Below are 17,436 nucleotides of genomic sequence, written 5' to 3'. Positions count from 1 at the left end.
AAATATTGCGGCCGCTTTATAATTGCTGGTGTCCGTACATTTTGTAGACCCTCCGGGCACCAAGCCAAATGTGACTTAGGCCTTACCGCGTGTTTTCACCTTCATTTTTTGTTTTTATTTTTAACAAAAAAAAGCAATCTGCTCACGTGGTGTGACGGAATGTCGGGCACGGATTGAATTTCACAGCAAAACCGGTTGTAATTTTTAATATCCATGATTACGTCAGCCCGATGCGTTTGATGAAAGTGATTGTGGTTCTGGGGGCATCATGTTTGATGAGTTGCCCTGGGGGCAGCGTTCTCACAGAGTGCGCGAGCGATCGGAACCCAGGCCGGAGCTCGAGCCTGTGTGGACCTTTGGATGTGGTGATTGTACCATTCAGATTTTCTTCTGAATCGTACGTTTGGAAAGCAAGACTCGCAAGAGGGAATTTCCTTCAGCTGATTCAAAAGTGAAATGTCAAGAAATTCTTTTTACTTCGGGATTTTCAAGAAAATGATGTAAGTTTCTTGATAATTACTTTGAACCTATTTTATCTACATTACTGTTTCTACAATATACAGGACTGGTTATCATCAACACAATCCCTGCTGTGTACTCTGCTTATTTCAGTGGTTTACTTAAACATCTGACAGCATAACATTTAGCACATGAGATTTTTGTTTTTTCTGATTATCTGATAAACCATCTCTTCAGTTTGGGTTGAAAGCAGACTCGGTTTCATAATGGTTCGAGTGCCCACTCTTTGTCTCGGAGTTTGGAGGTTCGAACCAGACCCTGTTTGAGTTATACCAAGGTCTTTCAAAATGCTACGTGTGATGATAGAGCATGGACAAAGAGAGAAAAAAAAAAACGACAGAGAATGGGCAAACCAGCATCGGTTGGCAACACCAGCGCAGGTTTTGATTGGCCTAACAGCCTCCTCCTGTGTTAAAGGTCCTTGTAAGGGAACTCGTATTCATTGATTCAATGATGCTTCCTTGCAGTTATAAATTCTAAGTCCACCCGCTTTCTCTAATAGTATGTGGATCAGCTGGTACTCATTTTGCCGACCTCGGAAGGATGACAGGTTGAGTTAACCCCACTTGGTATTAATTCAATGGTCAAGCGTGATTTGAACTCAGGACCCCAGGATCCCAAAGTTAAGAAACTCAGGTGGATGAAGGGCAGTTAGGTTTTGAATGGCCAAAGAATCGACACTTTTGACGACGAAAGTGTCACCACGCAGGTGGTCATTGATCTTACTGTGTGGAAGATCAACCCATTGAACTGTATCAAAGACTGGAAGGATTATGGCTATTCACGTTGGAGGCACCATTGTGTCACCACCGCACAGCCTCTGGTCTGCGCAGATGCCGCCATGTTGCTCGGCCCAATGATGATTCACCAGAGCCCTCATTGCATTGTGTTAATGTGAGAAAGTATTCACATCGACTTTGACTTTCAACTCAAAATTAACATTCAATATTCAAGATCTCCCTCAAATTTATCACGCAAGTCAAAATATATCTGCTATGATTGGACCTCCAAATATAGCGCTTGGTAGTGCCAAACTTGCACTGCTCATATTCTTTCCATTCTTACATACAGTTCAATGGATTTGAACCAACCACTCCAAATTTTGTATGATTGGACTGTTATTTAATTATGGCATACACATGGTTGACGACATCATCTTCCAAGTTCACACAAAGAGCAGGCGGTAATGCAATTAACATAATTGTAAAGGTTGCCCTCCACAGAAGGAAGGCACCCCTCACCCAGTTGCAACAACCAATCAGCATAATGCTCGAGTCGTTTTTGGCTTCCTTCGTAAAGTCGATTGAACATACACATATTTGTTGTTAAGTTAGCGTTGTGCAATGTTGTCACAATGGAGAGTTTGTCATGTAGGTGTTGATGTTTAGTTGCCTCCCTCGTTGGACTGCTGGAATAATTTGATTATCGGTACACACCCCTTCTCATCGAGTCATGAATAATACACTGCTTTAATTCAGTAACCTTGCAGTCACGACAAAGGGATTGTAGTGTTATGATTATAGTTACTACTGCATAATATTAACGTTTCCTTATTATTAGTACAAACACGATATTATTGCATGAAGAAAGGCTAATTTGTTACTCCCAAAGTAACAGCCTTAATCTCTCCCAAGGGAGGGGGGGAGGGGGGAAACCCAGGCAAGAAGGCTGCATCAATCGCTCCAGGAAAAAACAATAAACCTGAAGCAGCCTGAAGGTGAGGCCGAAGGAATGTAGCCTCAGGCCTATACGTACTGTGTCGTTAGAAGGCTTGTGATGTAATATTTCAATATTTGATGATCATTTTAACAATCGCTTTGTTTGTGTTTCACACTGAAAGGAAAATGCAAATGTAGGGCATGGAAATTATGAGTATGACAGGTTCGACGAAATGTTAGGCCTGAACTGCATGAAAATATAAATGGCAGATGTTGGAGTCAGCTGTCGTACGTCCTCATGATGTCCAGACATCATGATATAGCGTGACAGACAGACGGACAGAAAACTGCCGAAACTTTAATATATAGATAAGGCTCGATGTAAAATAAATCAATGTTTGCATTTATAAAACTCAGAAAAATCGAAACACACAGAATACAGTACAAGACATGCTATATCAGTACACACCTGCACAAACAATGCAGTGACTATGTTTGTCGTTGTTTATCATGGTCTCTTACAAAATAAAACATGAAATGGAGAAAGTAACGAAAGCTTCCTGTTGTTGAACTAATTTTTTTATCTAACGCAACATGCAGGTTATAATTTCAATTTTACTCAGGAATCCACTTTAAATGCATTCACCCAAAATGTAATACTATTCATTGAAAATATTCCAAAGTTCTCCTTCATAATTAACTTCATCATAAAACAATTACATGAAGATTACGCAATTATGAAGATTGTAAGGATACTCATTGTAAAATAGCTATAAAAAGTTGCTTGATTATATAATACCATAGAATACAAGGAATGGTGTTTGCCCTCTATCTTTCACCATCTTCACACTTTATTTGCATGCGGAGTCAAGGCTCGTGGAAGAATGAGAACACCGAACGGATCAGGATGCAACGGTACAAAAGGAACAGAAGAGAGGGGGGGTTGAAATGCCAACAGCAAAATTGAATGACAAAATAGAGGGAGATTTCAACAAATAATGGGTGTGTGGAGAAATGAGAGGTTGATGGTGGGGGGGGGGGGGGTTGCACAAGATGGATGCAGGAGCAAACTCTCAGGAAGGCAAAAATGGAAATATGGAAAGAGGTGGACTTGGAGGGTGTATTGGAGGGTTAACAGCGGGAGAAAATTATTGTCTTGGGTCGGGGATATTCTGAGATGGTGGTGAAAAGCTGTCTTGAAGGCTTGGAGGGAAGAATGACATTGAAGAGAATGTGGAAGTTTGTTTCACAGGCAGGAAGAAAGTTTTCCAGAAACTTCACCACCTTATCAGATGTGAAAGACAGAGTTCAGGAGCAGTTAGGTGTAACTGCATAGGGTGGGTACAGAGAGCTAGGTATTGGGGATGCAATATTTGGAAGCAAATACAGAATTGAAGCATTTGGCCTTCTGACGAGCACAGTCGGCTGTGCTGTCATTTGAAGAGAGGAAAGGGATGGAAGGCGAGCATACACCAGAGATCGACCGAACAAGGCTCCATCAGGTTTTAGAACAAGGAGACAATTTTGAAAGTTCATTCTTGAGGTTCGCCATATGTTGTTTTCTGGCTCTCTTGAGAGTGGACACACACTTGTGGGCTTTGTGGAATATGCTGAGATTGCCTTCGGTCGGATTTGCTTTCCATGAAGAGAAGGTAAGTTGTTTCAGAACAACTACCTCAGGCCAAAAAAAAAAAAACATTTGTTTCCTATTGCATGGCCAAAAAAAATTGTGGAGGTATGTGGGGATTTTATTTTTTTTTTGACAATTTTTTTGCCATGAATACATTCATATCTTCTTCTTCTTTCGGCTAGCTCCTGTTAGGGGTCGCCACAGCGGATCAACCGTCTCCATTTCGCTCTATCCTCCACATCTTCCATTGACACTCCAACCACCCGCATGTCCGCCCTCACCGTATCCATGAACCTCTTCTTTGGCCTTCCTCTTCTCCTCCTGCCTGGCGGCTCCATCTTCAACATCCTTCTCCCGATATACTCCGCTTCCCTCCTGTGCACATGTCCAAACCATCTCAATCTCGCCTCTCTCACTTTGTCTCCAAACCGTCCTACCTGTGCTGTCCCTCTAATATACTCGTTTTTTATCCTGTCCATCCTCGTCACTCCCAACGAGAATCGCAGCATCTTTAACTCTGCCACCTCCAGCTCCACTTCCTGTCTTGTTGTTCGTGCCACTGCCTCCAAACCATACAACATAGCTGGTCTCACTACCGTCTTATATACTTTCCCCTTCACTCTTACAGATACCCTTCTGTCACAAATCACTCCTGCAACTCTTCTCCAACCACTCCATCCTGCCTGCACTCTCTTTTTCACTTCTCTCCCACACTCTCCGTTTACTTTGGACAGTTGATCCCAAGTATTTAAACCAATCCACCTTCCCCACATCAACTCCTTGCAACCGCACCATACCACCACCCTCTCTCTCATTTACGCACATGTACTCCGTCTTACTCCGACTGACTATCATTCCCCTTCTCTCCAGTGCGTACCTCCACCTCTCGAGGCTCGCCTCAGCCTGCTCCCTACTCTCCCTACAGATCATGAATACATTCATATAACTCGATTAAAATGTGTATTTTCCTTGGTGGTAGTGGTGGTGGTAGTGGTGGTGGTAGTGGTGGTGGTAGTGGTGTGGTGGTGGTAGTGTGGTGGTGATGGTGGTGGTGGTGCACTGGACTTGCTAAAATGCACTTTATTCTGTCTTAAATTTCTCTACACATTTAACAGTGCATGCATGCTGAAAATATGCATTGTTTATTAATATATATATATATATATATATATATATATATATATATATATATATATATATATATATATATATATATATATATATATATTGTTATGGTTTCTCACCACTCCGGCGTGCGAGCGACCGCTTTTAACTAATCGCAACCGCGCGCCCACGGGACGTGGAAAACCTCGTCGCAGCTTTCGGATCAATGCCGAAATCCAGCTACGGGTGTGTTTTTAATCATACCGTAAATCAGCCAACTATTCTGTCCGCGCGCGACAGGGTCCGATCGCCGAATTATCGATTTACCTCAGTATGCGCGCAGACAGAAATGCCGGGGTTGTACACCTCGAGGGGACCTGCTTGGAAACGAGCCGCTTAAGCAGCTCGCTCCGTTTGCGATTTGCCGAGCGGTGGATATCGCCAAGCCCCGCCGGATCCAATTAATTTATCGGCTACTTAAAAAGCCAGCTAGTATCCCGAACGCAATACGGCAACTCAATGACAGGAAAGGACGCAACGAACACGTGAACATTTCAACAATGACATTTATTTCACGCACGACACATATGCACTCATGCAGGTATTCAAACACGAATGCAATGAATGGGGGTAAGGGACAGGACACGAGCAAACAAAGAACTACAACCGTTCCATTATTTCTGTACATCGTGGAGATGAAGGTGAGGCGATGTTGAGGAGTGTCTTGGTTGGCGCTGTGGTGGGGATGGCGTGGTTGTTGAAAGGCGGTTGTGGTTGGAGCTGTAGTGGGGATGGCGTGGCTGTTGAGAGGCGGTTGTGGTTGTTCAGATGTGGTTGTTCCAAAATATATATATTAAAAGTTTAACAGCAAGTCTGGTGCATTTTGCAAGGCTATTGCATGACCACCAGCACCACAACACCACTGCCACCACACCACCCACCACAAAATCACCACCATCACCACTGTCACCATCATCACCACCACAATAGGTGAAATTAACCGTGTAAAGACTGATCCACAAAGCAGTCCTCGTGCACGTTTGACTCGGGTGCTGCCATTTTGAAACTCTCACTTACGTAACACGCGGGATTCAAAATGGCGGCGCCCGAGTCAAACGTGCCCGAATCCAAATTGTCAACAAATATCGTAGGGTCGCATATAAAAGCAATGGGTCGGTAGGAAACAAACTCCTTTTTTTGTTTGGCCTCATCACAAGATTCAGTGTAACATGGGCAGTGAGATGGGTAGGATAACTGAGGATGAGTTGGGATGAATCTGTGCATAAGGGAGAGCTGGTTTCTGTGGAAAAATTCCAAGGCTGAGTTAATATCAGGGGCAGCAGATATAGGAGACCAGTACTGGTGTGGGATGGTTGCTTGCAGTCCCTATTAATCTGTCTGAGTGAACTGCCAGACTTGCTCATGCTGAGACAGCTCTTTGAGAATAGCCAGAGAAATGTTTATTCTTCCAAGTAAATGATTAGAACATTCGATGAAACAATTGGAGTCGCTGAATAACAGGAGATTTTTTTGGGGAGTTTGTCATCACCAACTCCTGAAGGGAGGATTTGTTATTTGGAGAGATTCAAGTCAGAATGTTCACAGATTGAATCAGTCCCATGGAGTCACAAAAATCCTTTGGTTATATGCCATGGCTGGTGAGAGAGGTACTGGACCAACTCTCAACCAACTTTCATGGTGACAATTTAAATTTCCACAGATGAGAAAGAGACCATTGGGATGAGTGAATAAAAGTAAGTCCATGTTGTCTGAGAGAGAGAGAGAGAGAGAGAATGATGTAGATGGAGTTGTCACTAATCGGAGGATGATACAAAACACGGACAAACGAGAAGTGGGAGCGGAGGGGAAGTCACAGCCAAAGGTATTCCTGGGGTCTGGGAGTGTAAGATCAGTTCAAAAGCAGTGAGAAATTGAGTTTTTGATATAAAGTGAATCTCTGCCACCAGGGTAAGGTTCAGGTTGATCAAACTGGAAGATACAACAGCCAGGGAAATATACTAAGTAGTCAGGGACTTCCTGTGGGAGGAAGGATTCGGTTAACCAGATGATGTTCGGTTTATCATCGGCGGCCTGGATTGACAGATGGCAGGTTGGAACAGAGGCCCCGGATGTTTGAAATCCACACATTTAGGGACAAGGGAGGAAGTGCTGTGAGGGTGTAGGATTGGGGGGCAGGGGAGGCTTTGAGCTGGCAGGGTGAAGGGGAATATTTGAATGGTTGGGGTAAGGGGCCAACCTTTGAGGGGGTGGGGTAATGGAGAAGCTTTAAGAGTGTGGGGATAAGGAGGGATGTAGAAAGGGAGGACTTGAAGCTTTGGAGGTTGTAGGGGTGATGGGGGGTTGTAGAAAGAGTGGACATGAAGAGGAGGGTTACTGATTACAAATTCCCGAATGAGACAAAAGGAGACAAAGTTCATGCAATGGGTGGGGATAATTTTTGTTGAGGCACGAACATAGGTGGTTCTGAAGTTGTGGGGGAAGGGTTGATTGACCAAGCGCTTAGCTGTCAGAGTCTTTGTGAAGAAGATTAATAAGATGAAAAGATTATGGTGAATAAGAATAACAACTGGGGTACTCTCGTTGGAGAAATAAGGGATGAAGCATTTTATAATGTTTTGAAATGCTTTTAAAGGAGGAAGTGTTTATAGTCAATGAAGATTCAGTATGGTGATATTGAGAAAAGGGAGAAAAATAAATGAATGGAGTCCAAGAAGTAAAAGTTATGAATTAATTAATTAATTTTGAAGCGAAGAGGTGAAATTGAAAAATGTTGTGGAGGTAGAAAGTACAAGAATTCGGAGGAAAGAAGCAAATGAGGAACACGGCAACAAAATGGAAACGCTTTTCATATTGGCTAACTGATGAGTAGGCCATGGCCAACACAAAAACAAATTTGATAAATACAGCACAACAACATATTATTAGTCCCCAATGGACTTCATCCAAAACGGGGGCTCAGGGATTTGGTCTCGAGTTTCGTGTCCGTGTTTGCACACGCGTGTGTGCATGCGAGCATTCGCAACCATATCTCAGGCATGTATGGACCGATTCAATTCGTACTTGGCACAAAGACAACAAATGATGGTCTACATAAGTGTGTCCTTTTGTTTCACGATGCAATAAAATATGGCCGACCGGCGGCCATTTTGTGACTTAAATGTGTTCCCAAACCATTTATCAGATATGCATGGACTGATTTTGTTCAAACTTGGCAAAAGCACAGTACACAATGGAATAAATGTGCACATCACTTTTATTTATTTTGTGATCAGATCAAAGATGGCTGCCTGGTAGACCGGTGGCCATTTTAGTTTAGTTTACCCTTCAACTCTGCACAGCAAAATCACTATAATAATGGGGGCTATGCCATTTTACATCTCTTTTACTTGTTTACCACATAAAATTGGACAGAAATCAAAGCAACAACACAGGGACGAAGATGTAACAGAAAAACATGATAAATTTTGTTCGGAAAACTTAGCTTTAATGAGGTGGAAGTTGCAGCTGCATATTTGACAAAAAAATCAAATATTTTAAGTGAAATACCTTAAGCAAATGCAATTATGCCAATTTTTGTCAAATTATAGAAAAGCACAAATCATCAGGTGATCACAGCCCGTTAGGGCACAAATCTCTTTCTGTGAGGATGTGAGGATTTACACAAATCTCTTTCTGTGAGGATGCAGGGCCTGGTCATTGGTACGACAGGCAACAATCCACAAGCATTTTCCCTGCCACTGCAATACATTCTGGAACAGATACCTGTCTACTGCATTGAAAGTTGAAGATCCTAGCTACCATGTGTTGGAAACGTCAATGGGAAACCAGGAAATGTCACACCTCCAGAAGCTTCCAAGGTGGGGCCACTGTTGACACATAAAGCCTTTTTTTGAGGTCTCTTTTGGTGGAGCAGATAAGAAAACAGATTTCACTTGGTTAAAAAATTTCCAATTCCTGCAATTCATGACATGTCTGTACAGGGATGCATGATAAAAAAACCTGATCTCTGTCAGAGTTTGTCATTATCAAGTGAGGTGTGTATTAGAGGGAAACAGAAACTTGTATTTATTAACTTGAGGTGGTGTTCTGCTGAAATATATGACCTGACGAACTGATGTGTTGCAGGTTACCTGTACCAAGGTTGGAAGACACTATCCGGCGGTACCTCAGAGCACAACGGGCGCTGCTTGATGATGAAGCATATAGGTACGTTGGTGTATTGATTTTATGTATTTATTTACTTTTTTTTTAGATGGCCCACTGGGACCTCAGAAGTCCAAACCATGCCTGTTTGTAAGGCACAAACAAATGAACCCCAATACGTGGGCATCATACATCCAATCACAGAGTCACTTGCATGGATGTGATAACTGAATGACTTATGTTGAACAGAATAACAAGCTGAAGGGATGTATGGACATCAGATTACAATACATGGCCAAAACACAAAAGTAATGTCCTTCTTTTGATGATCAAATACCTGAGCTGAAGCCAAAATTATGTGATGATGGACCCAAGCAAACTATTCCTTAACTTCAGCCTCTGTCATCGTAATCTTACTTAAGCCTGGTGCCTGACTCAACAAGTCCAGTGAGAAGTTGCAAATGACAACAAGCTTTTTACTTTTCTTTCGGGTAGTGTGTGTCGTTCAATTTATAATCTTGGTCTCTGAAGAATGACGCTGACATTTTTGGAAAAGGGAGAAGAAAATTTAAACGAGATGTCAGTGGCCAAATTAATGTAATTGCTTAATGTGATTCTGACGCTGCATCATGCAGAATGAAAAGTGTGCAGACATTGAAGGATGAAAGACATGTCACAGCATCTCTTGCTCCAAAAACTACCAAGGCAGAGCAGTCTCTTTATACTTGCTTATCTCAAACACTATCTGAAAACAATATTTTCTACTTGCAGCCTTTTCTCCACATTGTGACTTTCTCACTCTTGCAAGTCAACAGCTTACCCAAAGTCTATTTTCTCAGCGTGTCATGTGAACATTATCTGCAGCTGCATTTGCTTTCCAGACATGACTGACAGAAAATGTGTAATGCCTCTCGTAGAGTACAGTAGTACTCTACATGGAGGGATGATGTGGGGGAAAAAAATGTCTGCACGTTCAAATGTGTACACAGGGATATGCTCATAAACTCCTATCCAGTGAAGGCAACAGCATTTAATAGCCAGAACTTTTGTTCTCGCGTGTTTTCTCAACTACCAAAACTGAAAAAGAAGCCAGAATATATCGCTAAAGAATATTCTTTTGAGAATCGAGAGATTGCTGAAACGCCAATTCTTCTTCCTCTTCCTCGTCCTCTTCCTCTTCCTCTTCCTCTTCTTCTTCTTCTTCTTCTTCTTCTTCTTCTTCTTCTTCTTCTTCCTCTTCCTCCTTGTGGTTCTTGGCCATGTGGTTCTTCACCTCTCAAAACAATGTAAAACTGTAACCCGCTCAACCTCAATATCTGCTGAAGCTATGATAGTGATTCCAACACGAGGAACTTCCGTTGTCTCTGGGCTCGTGCATGCAACACAACATTAAAAAATGTATAAAACATATATATATATATATATATATATATATATATATATATATATATATATATATATATATATATTTATATCTTCTTCTTCCTCTTTCGGCTTGCTCCCGTTAGGGGTCGCCACAGCGGATCAACCGTCTCCATTTCGCTCTATTCTCCACATCTTCCATTGACACTCCAACCACCCGCATGTCCACCCTCACCGCATCCATGAACCTCTTCTTTGGCCTTCCTCTTCTCCTCCTGCTTGGCGGCTCCATCTTCAACATCCTTCTCCCGATATACTCCGTTTCTCTCCTGTGCACATGTCCAAACCATCTCAATCTTACCTCTCTCACTTTGTCTCCAAACCGTCCTACCTGTGCTGTCCCTCTAATATACTCATTTCTTATCCTATCCATCCTCATCACTCCCAACGAGAATCGCAGCATCTTTAACTCTGCGACCTCCAGCTCCGCTTCCTGTCTTTTTGTTAGTGCCACCAAACCATACAACATAGCTGGTCTCATTACCATCTTATATACTTTCCCCTTCACTCTTGCAGCTACCCTTCTGTCACAAATCACTCCTGCAACTCTTCTCCACCCACTCCATCCTGCCTGCACTCTCTTTTTCACTTCTCTCCCACACTCTCCGTTACTTTGGACAGTTGATCCCAAGTATTTAAACCAATCCACCTTCCCCACCTCAACTCCTTGCATCCGCACCATACCACCACGCTCCCTCTCATTTACGCACATGTACTCCGTCTTACTCCTACTGACTATCATTCCCCTTCTCTCCAGTGCGTACCTCCACCTCTCAAGGCTCGCTTCAGCCTGCTCCCTACTCTCCCTACAGATCATGATGTCATCCGCGAACATCATAGTCCAAGGAGACTCCAGTCTGATCTCATCCGTCAACCTGTCCATCACCATTGCAAACAGGAAATGGCTCAGAGTCGATCCTTGGTGCAATCCCACTTTAACCTTAAACCGGTCCGTCATTCCTACCGCACACCTCACCGCTGTCACACTGTCCTCATACATATCCTGCACGATCCTCACGTACTTCTCCACCACTCCCGACTTCCTCATACAATACCACAGCTCCTCTCTTGGCACCCTATCATCAGCTTTCTCTAAATCCACAAACACACAATGTAACTCCTTCTGGCCTTCCCTATACTTCTCCATCAACATTCTCAAAGCAAACATCGCATCAGTGGTGCTCTTTCCTGGCATAAACCCATATTGCTGCTCACAGATCGTCACCTCTCCTCTCAACCGGGCTTCCACTACTCTTTCCCACAACTTCATGGTGTGGCTTAACAACTTAATCCCTCTGTAATTTCCACAGCTCTGCACATCACCCTTATTCCTGAAAATCGGAACCAGTACACTTAATCTCCACTCCTCCGGCATCCTCTCACTTTCCAAGACTTTATTAAACAATCTGGTTAACAACCCCACTGCCATCTCTCCTAAGCACTTCCATGCCTCCACTGGTATACCATCTGGGCCAACCGCCTTTCCACTTTTCATCCTCTTCATAGCAGTCCTCACTTCATCCTGACTGATCCACCCCACTTCCAGATTCACTATCTCCACCTCTTCCAACCTTCGCTCTCTCTCATTTTCTTCATTCATCAGCTCCTCAAAGTACTCCATCCACCTTCTCAACACACTCTCCTCGCTCGTCAGCACATTCCCATTTGCGTCCTTTATCACCCTAACCTGCAGCACATCCTTTCCAGCTCGGTCCCTCTGTCTTGCCAATCGGTATAAATCCTTTTCCCCTTCTTTTGTATCCAACTTCTCATACAGCTCGTCATATGCCTTTTCCTTGGCCTTTGCCACCTCTCTTTTTGCCTTTCGACGCCACTCCTTGTACTCCTGCCTACTTTCTTCATCTCTCTGACTATCCCACTTCTTTTTCGCCAACCCCTTCTTCCTCATACTTTCCTGTACTTCCTCATTCCACCACCAAGTCTCCTTATCTACCTTCCTCTGTCCAGATGTCACACCAAATACCTTCCTAGCTATCTCCCTCACAACTTCTGCTGTCGTTGCCCAATCATCCCACCCATCTTTACCACCATCCAATGTCTGTCTCACCTCCTCCCTAAATTTCACGCAACAGTCTTCCCCTTCAGTTTCCACCATCTGGTCCTTGGTTCAGCCCTCACTCTCTTCCTCAACCTCACCTCTAAAGTCATCCTACAGACCACCAATCGATGCTGTCGAGCTACACTCTCCCCTGCCACAACCTTACAGTCACTAATCTCTTTCAGGTTGCATCTCCTACTTAAGATGTAATCCACCTGTGTGCACTTTCCTCCACTCTTGTATGTCACCCTGTGTTCGTCCTTCTTCTTGAAATACGTATTTACCACTGCCATTTCCATTCTTTTTGCAAACTCTACCACCTTTTGCCCTTCCACATTTCTCTTGTTGAGACCGTACCTCCCCATCACCTCCTCATCCTCTTTATTCCCTTCCCCAACATGTCCATTGAAATCTGCTCCAATCACCACTCTTTCATCCTTGGATACACTCTCCACCACTTCATCTAACTCACTCCAGAAATCTTCTTTATGCTCCATCTCACACCCCATATGTGGGGCATATGCACTGATGACATTCATCATCACCCCTTCAATTTCCAACTTCACACTCATCACTCGGTCAGACACTCTCCTGACCTCCAATACCCTCTTGACATAATCTTCCTTCAGGATTACCCCGACACCATTTCTCCTCCCATCCACACCATGGTAGAACAGTTTGAAACCACCTCCAATGCTTCTCACCTTACTCCCCATCCACTTGGTGTCTTGTACACACAGTATGTCCACCTTTCTTCTCTCCATCATATTTGCCAACTCTCGCCCTTTGCCAGTCATCATCCCAACATTCAGAGTTCCAACTCTCACCTGCACACTTCTACCCTTCCCCCTCGCCCACTGCCTCCGGACTCGCCTTCCCCATCTCCTTCTCCTCCTTCGCCCAGCAGTAGCACAATTTCCACTGGTACCCTGCTGACCACCGGTACTGGTGCCGGTCGTTGGTAACCCGGGCCTTGACCGATCCGGTATGGAAATTCGTTTTGTTGTCCGCATATATTTATGCGGTATGTATATATATATATATATATATATATATATATATATATATATATATATATATATATATATATATATATATATATATATATATGTATACTGTGTATACATAAATATATATATATATATATATATATGTATATATGTATATGTATATATGTATACGAAGTATATGTATATATGTATACACAGTATATATATATATATATATATATATATATATATATATATATATATATATATATATATATATATATATATATATCTATATATACACACAGTATATATTTATTTTTGTGTGTACCAAGACGAGGCTCATGGAAGAGCAAATACGCAGAAACATATAACAAGGCAGGAGACAAGAGGGGCAGAAGAGTGAATCACAAAATAGTGGGGAACAAAGACAATAGAAAATCTGTGGAAGGGAGAGAGATGAGGCATGGTACACAGGGTAAACAAGATGGTATTTCATGGAATTTGGGGAATAGTATTGCAGATAAGCTCTCATATTTGAACAAATTGTGCATTTTATGAGTGAAGTATGAAATTTCTAGCATAGTTAGGTCATACCATAATGTTTATTTTCGAATGTGGAGGGAAGTCAGATTTGACCTCTGAGGGGACAGTGAGAGGTTAAATCAAAGATGGCCGCTAGTCACCCAGGTCTAATGTTCAAACGTCCTTGATTTTGGAACCAGACTGTGCAGAAAAACATTTATGGTATCATTTCCAACTAAATTTGGGATTCCCATTCATTTGGTGATACCTTTGAGAATGTCAGCATTCAAGGAAATGAATTTACGTCAAGGTCAAGGTAAAAAATTATCAAAAAATAAGCAATCAGGTTAAGGCACTTGTGACCTTTTCAGTCAGGTCAGGTTAGATCTGTGACCTGCTACAGGTACCATGTAAACCTCAACTAACCTGTTTCCTTGGTCGGGTTGTCGGCGACTACACCGTCTCCCCCACCAGGTTTTCTGTTGAGGAGGGTATTTGGATATGGACACCCAGCAGGATTAAAAACCAAACCTGTCAAAGGGTAGAGGAGCTCCTTGTGAGCCAACGGCCATCCATATCTACTGCCCAACTGTGTCTGCAGACGTCCTCCTGCAGTTGGGTTACTTTTTTATCAGGAGGTTGGTGGCAGGATTTGCACTCCGGCCACCGTAAAACCCTTCATTCCTCAAAACACAAAAACGCAAAAAAATCTGAAAACCCACTCCGTGGCAGTACCTCCTGTGCAGCTTCCCTTCTCAGGGCAGCTCACCGGATGACGGGATTGCGGCAAAGCCTTCGAGACCCCCAATCTTTGATAATAGGTGGGAAACCACGGGGTAACATCCCTGGGTCAGATTGCGGGAGAGTGTGTCGGAGACGTGCTGAGGTGTCGTCCACCAGACAGCAGTCTCCTTGGGTTAACCTGAGGTCAATCTCCTTTGCCACCCTTCGGGTGGGTGCCTGGAATGTCCTATCACGAAGAGAGGATGATCACCTGTTTCTGTTATCATCTGAGCTCAAGCGTTTGGACATCGGGATTGCAGCTCTCTCTGTGGTTCGGAGACCAGATTGCGGCGAGATAATGGTGGGTGGTTCCACCTACTGTTGGTCTGGTCGCTCTGATGGTTGCCATACCCAAGGAGTTGCTGTAGCTGTGTCCAATAAGCTGACCCCAATGATAATTGAGGAAACACCGGTCAACGAGCATCTTATGAGATTAAGGATTCGTCACTCCTTCGGTGTCATTTCCCTGGTCTCTGTTTCTGCTCCGACTGAGGTGAGTGATCTCCCCGTGAAGGATGCATTCTACCAATCATATGTTTATGCTGTACCAATGTTCCGATCGTGCCAATCGGCCCCCCCCCCCCGCGTGGGATAGGGTTGTTCGCCAAATTCGACCGACCTAAGTACCCACGCGGAGGGTAGACCGGGCGATCGCACCTCGCCGCAGGTCGACTCCGGACACGGGCCACTTAAGCAACCCGTTCCGTACTATCGGGATAACCGAGCGGTGTTATTGTCGGCCTCGACGGTTCCGATTAATTATCGGGCATATTAAGCCCACAACCAACCCTTTACGTGAAGCAAGATGGAGATTCAATTAAAGGAAAGACGAAGCGAAACGGGAAAACAGTTCAACATGATGCACATTTATTCCGCCGCACACGGAGAGCACACATATACAATTACAACAATTATGCACCTACAGCAAATGCTACAAAAGAAACACAACAATACAGAGATACTACCGAGTACGCGAGCACACGGCAACACTTAAACAGTTTTACTTTATAGACGGCGCCAACAACACATTTACTCTAAAGCAAAAGAAAAGGGCCACCCTCAAAGACAAGGGGGCAGACGGGGCCTGTGGGCCGCTAAACCGGGTGGATCCTACCCGTGTCTTTGTGATGAGCCGCAAAAGTGGCGGCGCGGCGGTGCCCCGACGCCACGCTCCTTCGTGGGTTTCGTTGGCACTGCTTGGAGTGGGGTGGGAACGGGGCCCCCCTTTTCGCACTATCTCAGCGCGGGGGGAAAAAAGGGGGGAATTGTTGATGCTCTGGGGAAAGAGGATAGCTGGCTTGCTTGGGTCCCGCGACGAGCGATTCCACTGCGAGCTCGTCGCCAACCGCCGTCTTCCTTGCCTCGGACACGAGCTATTCGGTCTCCTCCCCAATTCTCCTCAGCTGACTGCAGCAAACCACCTGTACGCCCTCGCCTCCCGACTCACTCCCCGCTCCTCCAAGGCCGACTCTGCGCTCAAACCGACTAGACCGCGCTCCAGGCTTCCTCTCTCTGCAGCTCCCCGACAGACTCCGAACCCCGACAGACTGCGAGCTCCACTCGGCTCTCCGACCTCTCCAGACTGACTCTTCCCAAACTGACTTGACTTCGCCCCGCGCTCGGCGCTTTGTAGTCCAGCAGGAGAACCCATATGCAAATTTCTGGATCAGAACGAGCTCGGGGGTGGAGCCACGCTCGCCCAATGGACGGAGAAAAAGGGGCGTGAGTCTCCCCTGATCCTAGAATTTGCATATCGCGATTCTCCACCGACGCGCCTGGAGGCGGGGCCAAACCGTCCCACGCTTGCTGATTGGACGGATCAGAAGTGGGCGTGTATCATTCCTGATCCAAATTCTCCTCAGAAAGGCCGCTCTTTGCACTCGCGGTTTGGCGCGCACCTTGTACGAGTCCAGGACAGCCTGACGCTTGGTGCTCACAAGTGGTGCGGGAATGGCGGTAGAAGGAGGAGAGGTGAAGGTGGTGAAGGGTTTATTGTGGTGGTTTATGGCCATGGCGACGTTTGAATGGCGGTGATGCGATGTTTGCGGGAGCGAGTTGTGAAGGTAAAGGTCGTGGCTGTTGGCGTTGTTGTTGTTGTGAAGCGGCGTTGCGGTTGGTGGTTGTTGTGTGATGGCGGTTGAGACGTGGTTGGTTCAAAATAAAGATAGAACAGAAAAACGACTATCTCAATGGGTCGCAGCCCGAATGAATCACATTTATTCCCTCTAAACAACGGCTTTGGGGCTAACTGCACATGTACTTACAGAGATATCTCACCTACGGTACCTGAATGGTGGTTTGCGAATTTCCTCAACCGTAACAATACATATATATATATATATATATATATATATATATATATATATATATATATATATATATATATATATATATATATATATATATATATATATATATATATATATATACAGTGGGGAGAACAAGTATTTGATACACTGCCGATTTTGCAGGTTTTCCCACTTAGAAAGCACGTCGAGGTCTGGAATTTTTATCATAGGTACACTTCAACTGTGAAAGACAGAATCTAAAACAAAATCCTGAAAATCACATTGAATGATTTTT

General features: G+C 44.2%; 1 protein-coding gene across 3 annotated transcripts in view; it reads left to right on the top strand.

Annotated features, from left to right (window-relative positions):
- Positions 1-306: 306 nt before the first annotated feature.
- The window catches only part of LOC147025333 (carnitine O-palmitoyltransferase 2, mitochondrial-like), a 90,286-nt gene continuing 73,156 nt past the window's right edge, over positions 307-17,436 (top strand). Inside the window, exons 1-3 of one of the 3 annotated variants that reach the window (XM_085886222.1) lie at positions 307-500; positions 8,619-8,789; positions 9,058-9,138. In XM_085886222.1, the coding sequence (XP_085742348.1) occupies positions 457-500; positions 8,619-8,789; positions 9,058-9,138 (296 nt within the window). In that variant the 5' untranslated portion in view covers positions 307-456. Of the gene's footprint in view, positions 501-2,099; positions 2,237-8,618; positions 8,790-9,057; positions 9,139-17,436 lie in introns of those variants that run through there. The other 2 variants (XM_085886224.1, XM_085886223.1) reach the window with 2 other exon arrangements.

This window comes from Eptatretus burgeri, chromosome 6 (assembly GCF_056783735.1).
Source record: "Eptatretus burgeri isolate ZD-2024b chromosome 6, Ebu_testis_v1, whole genome shotgun sequence".
Lineage (NCBI taxonomy): Eukaryota > Metazoa > Chordata > Myxini > Myxiniformes > Myxinidae > Eptatretus > Eptatretus burgeri.
The sequence above is the reverse complement of the archived record's forward strand: the minus strand, read 5'-3'. Positions and strand labels throughout refer to the sequence as shown.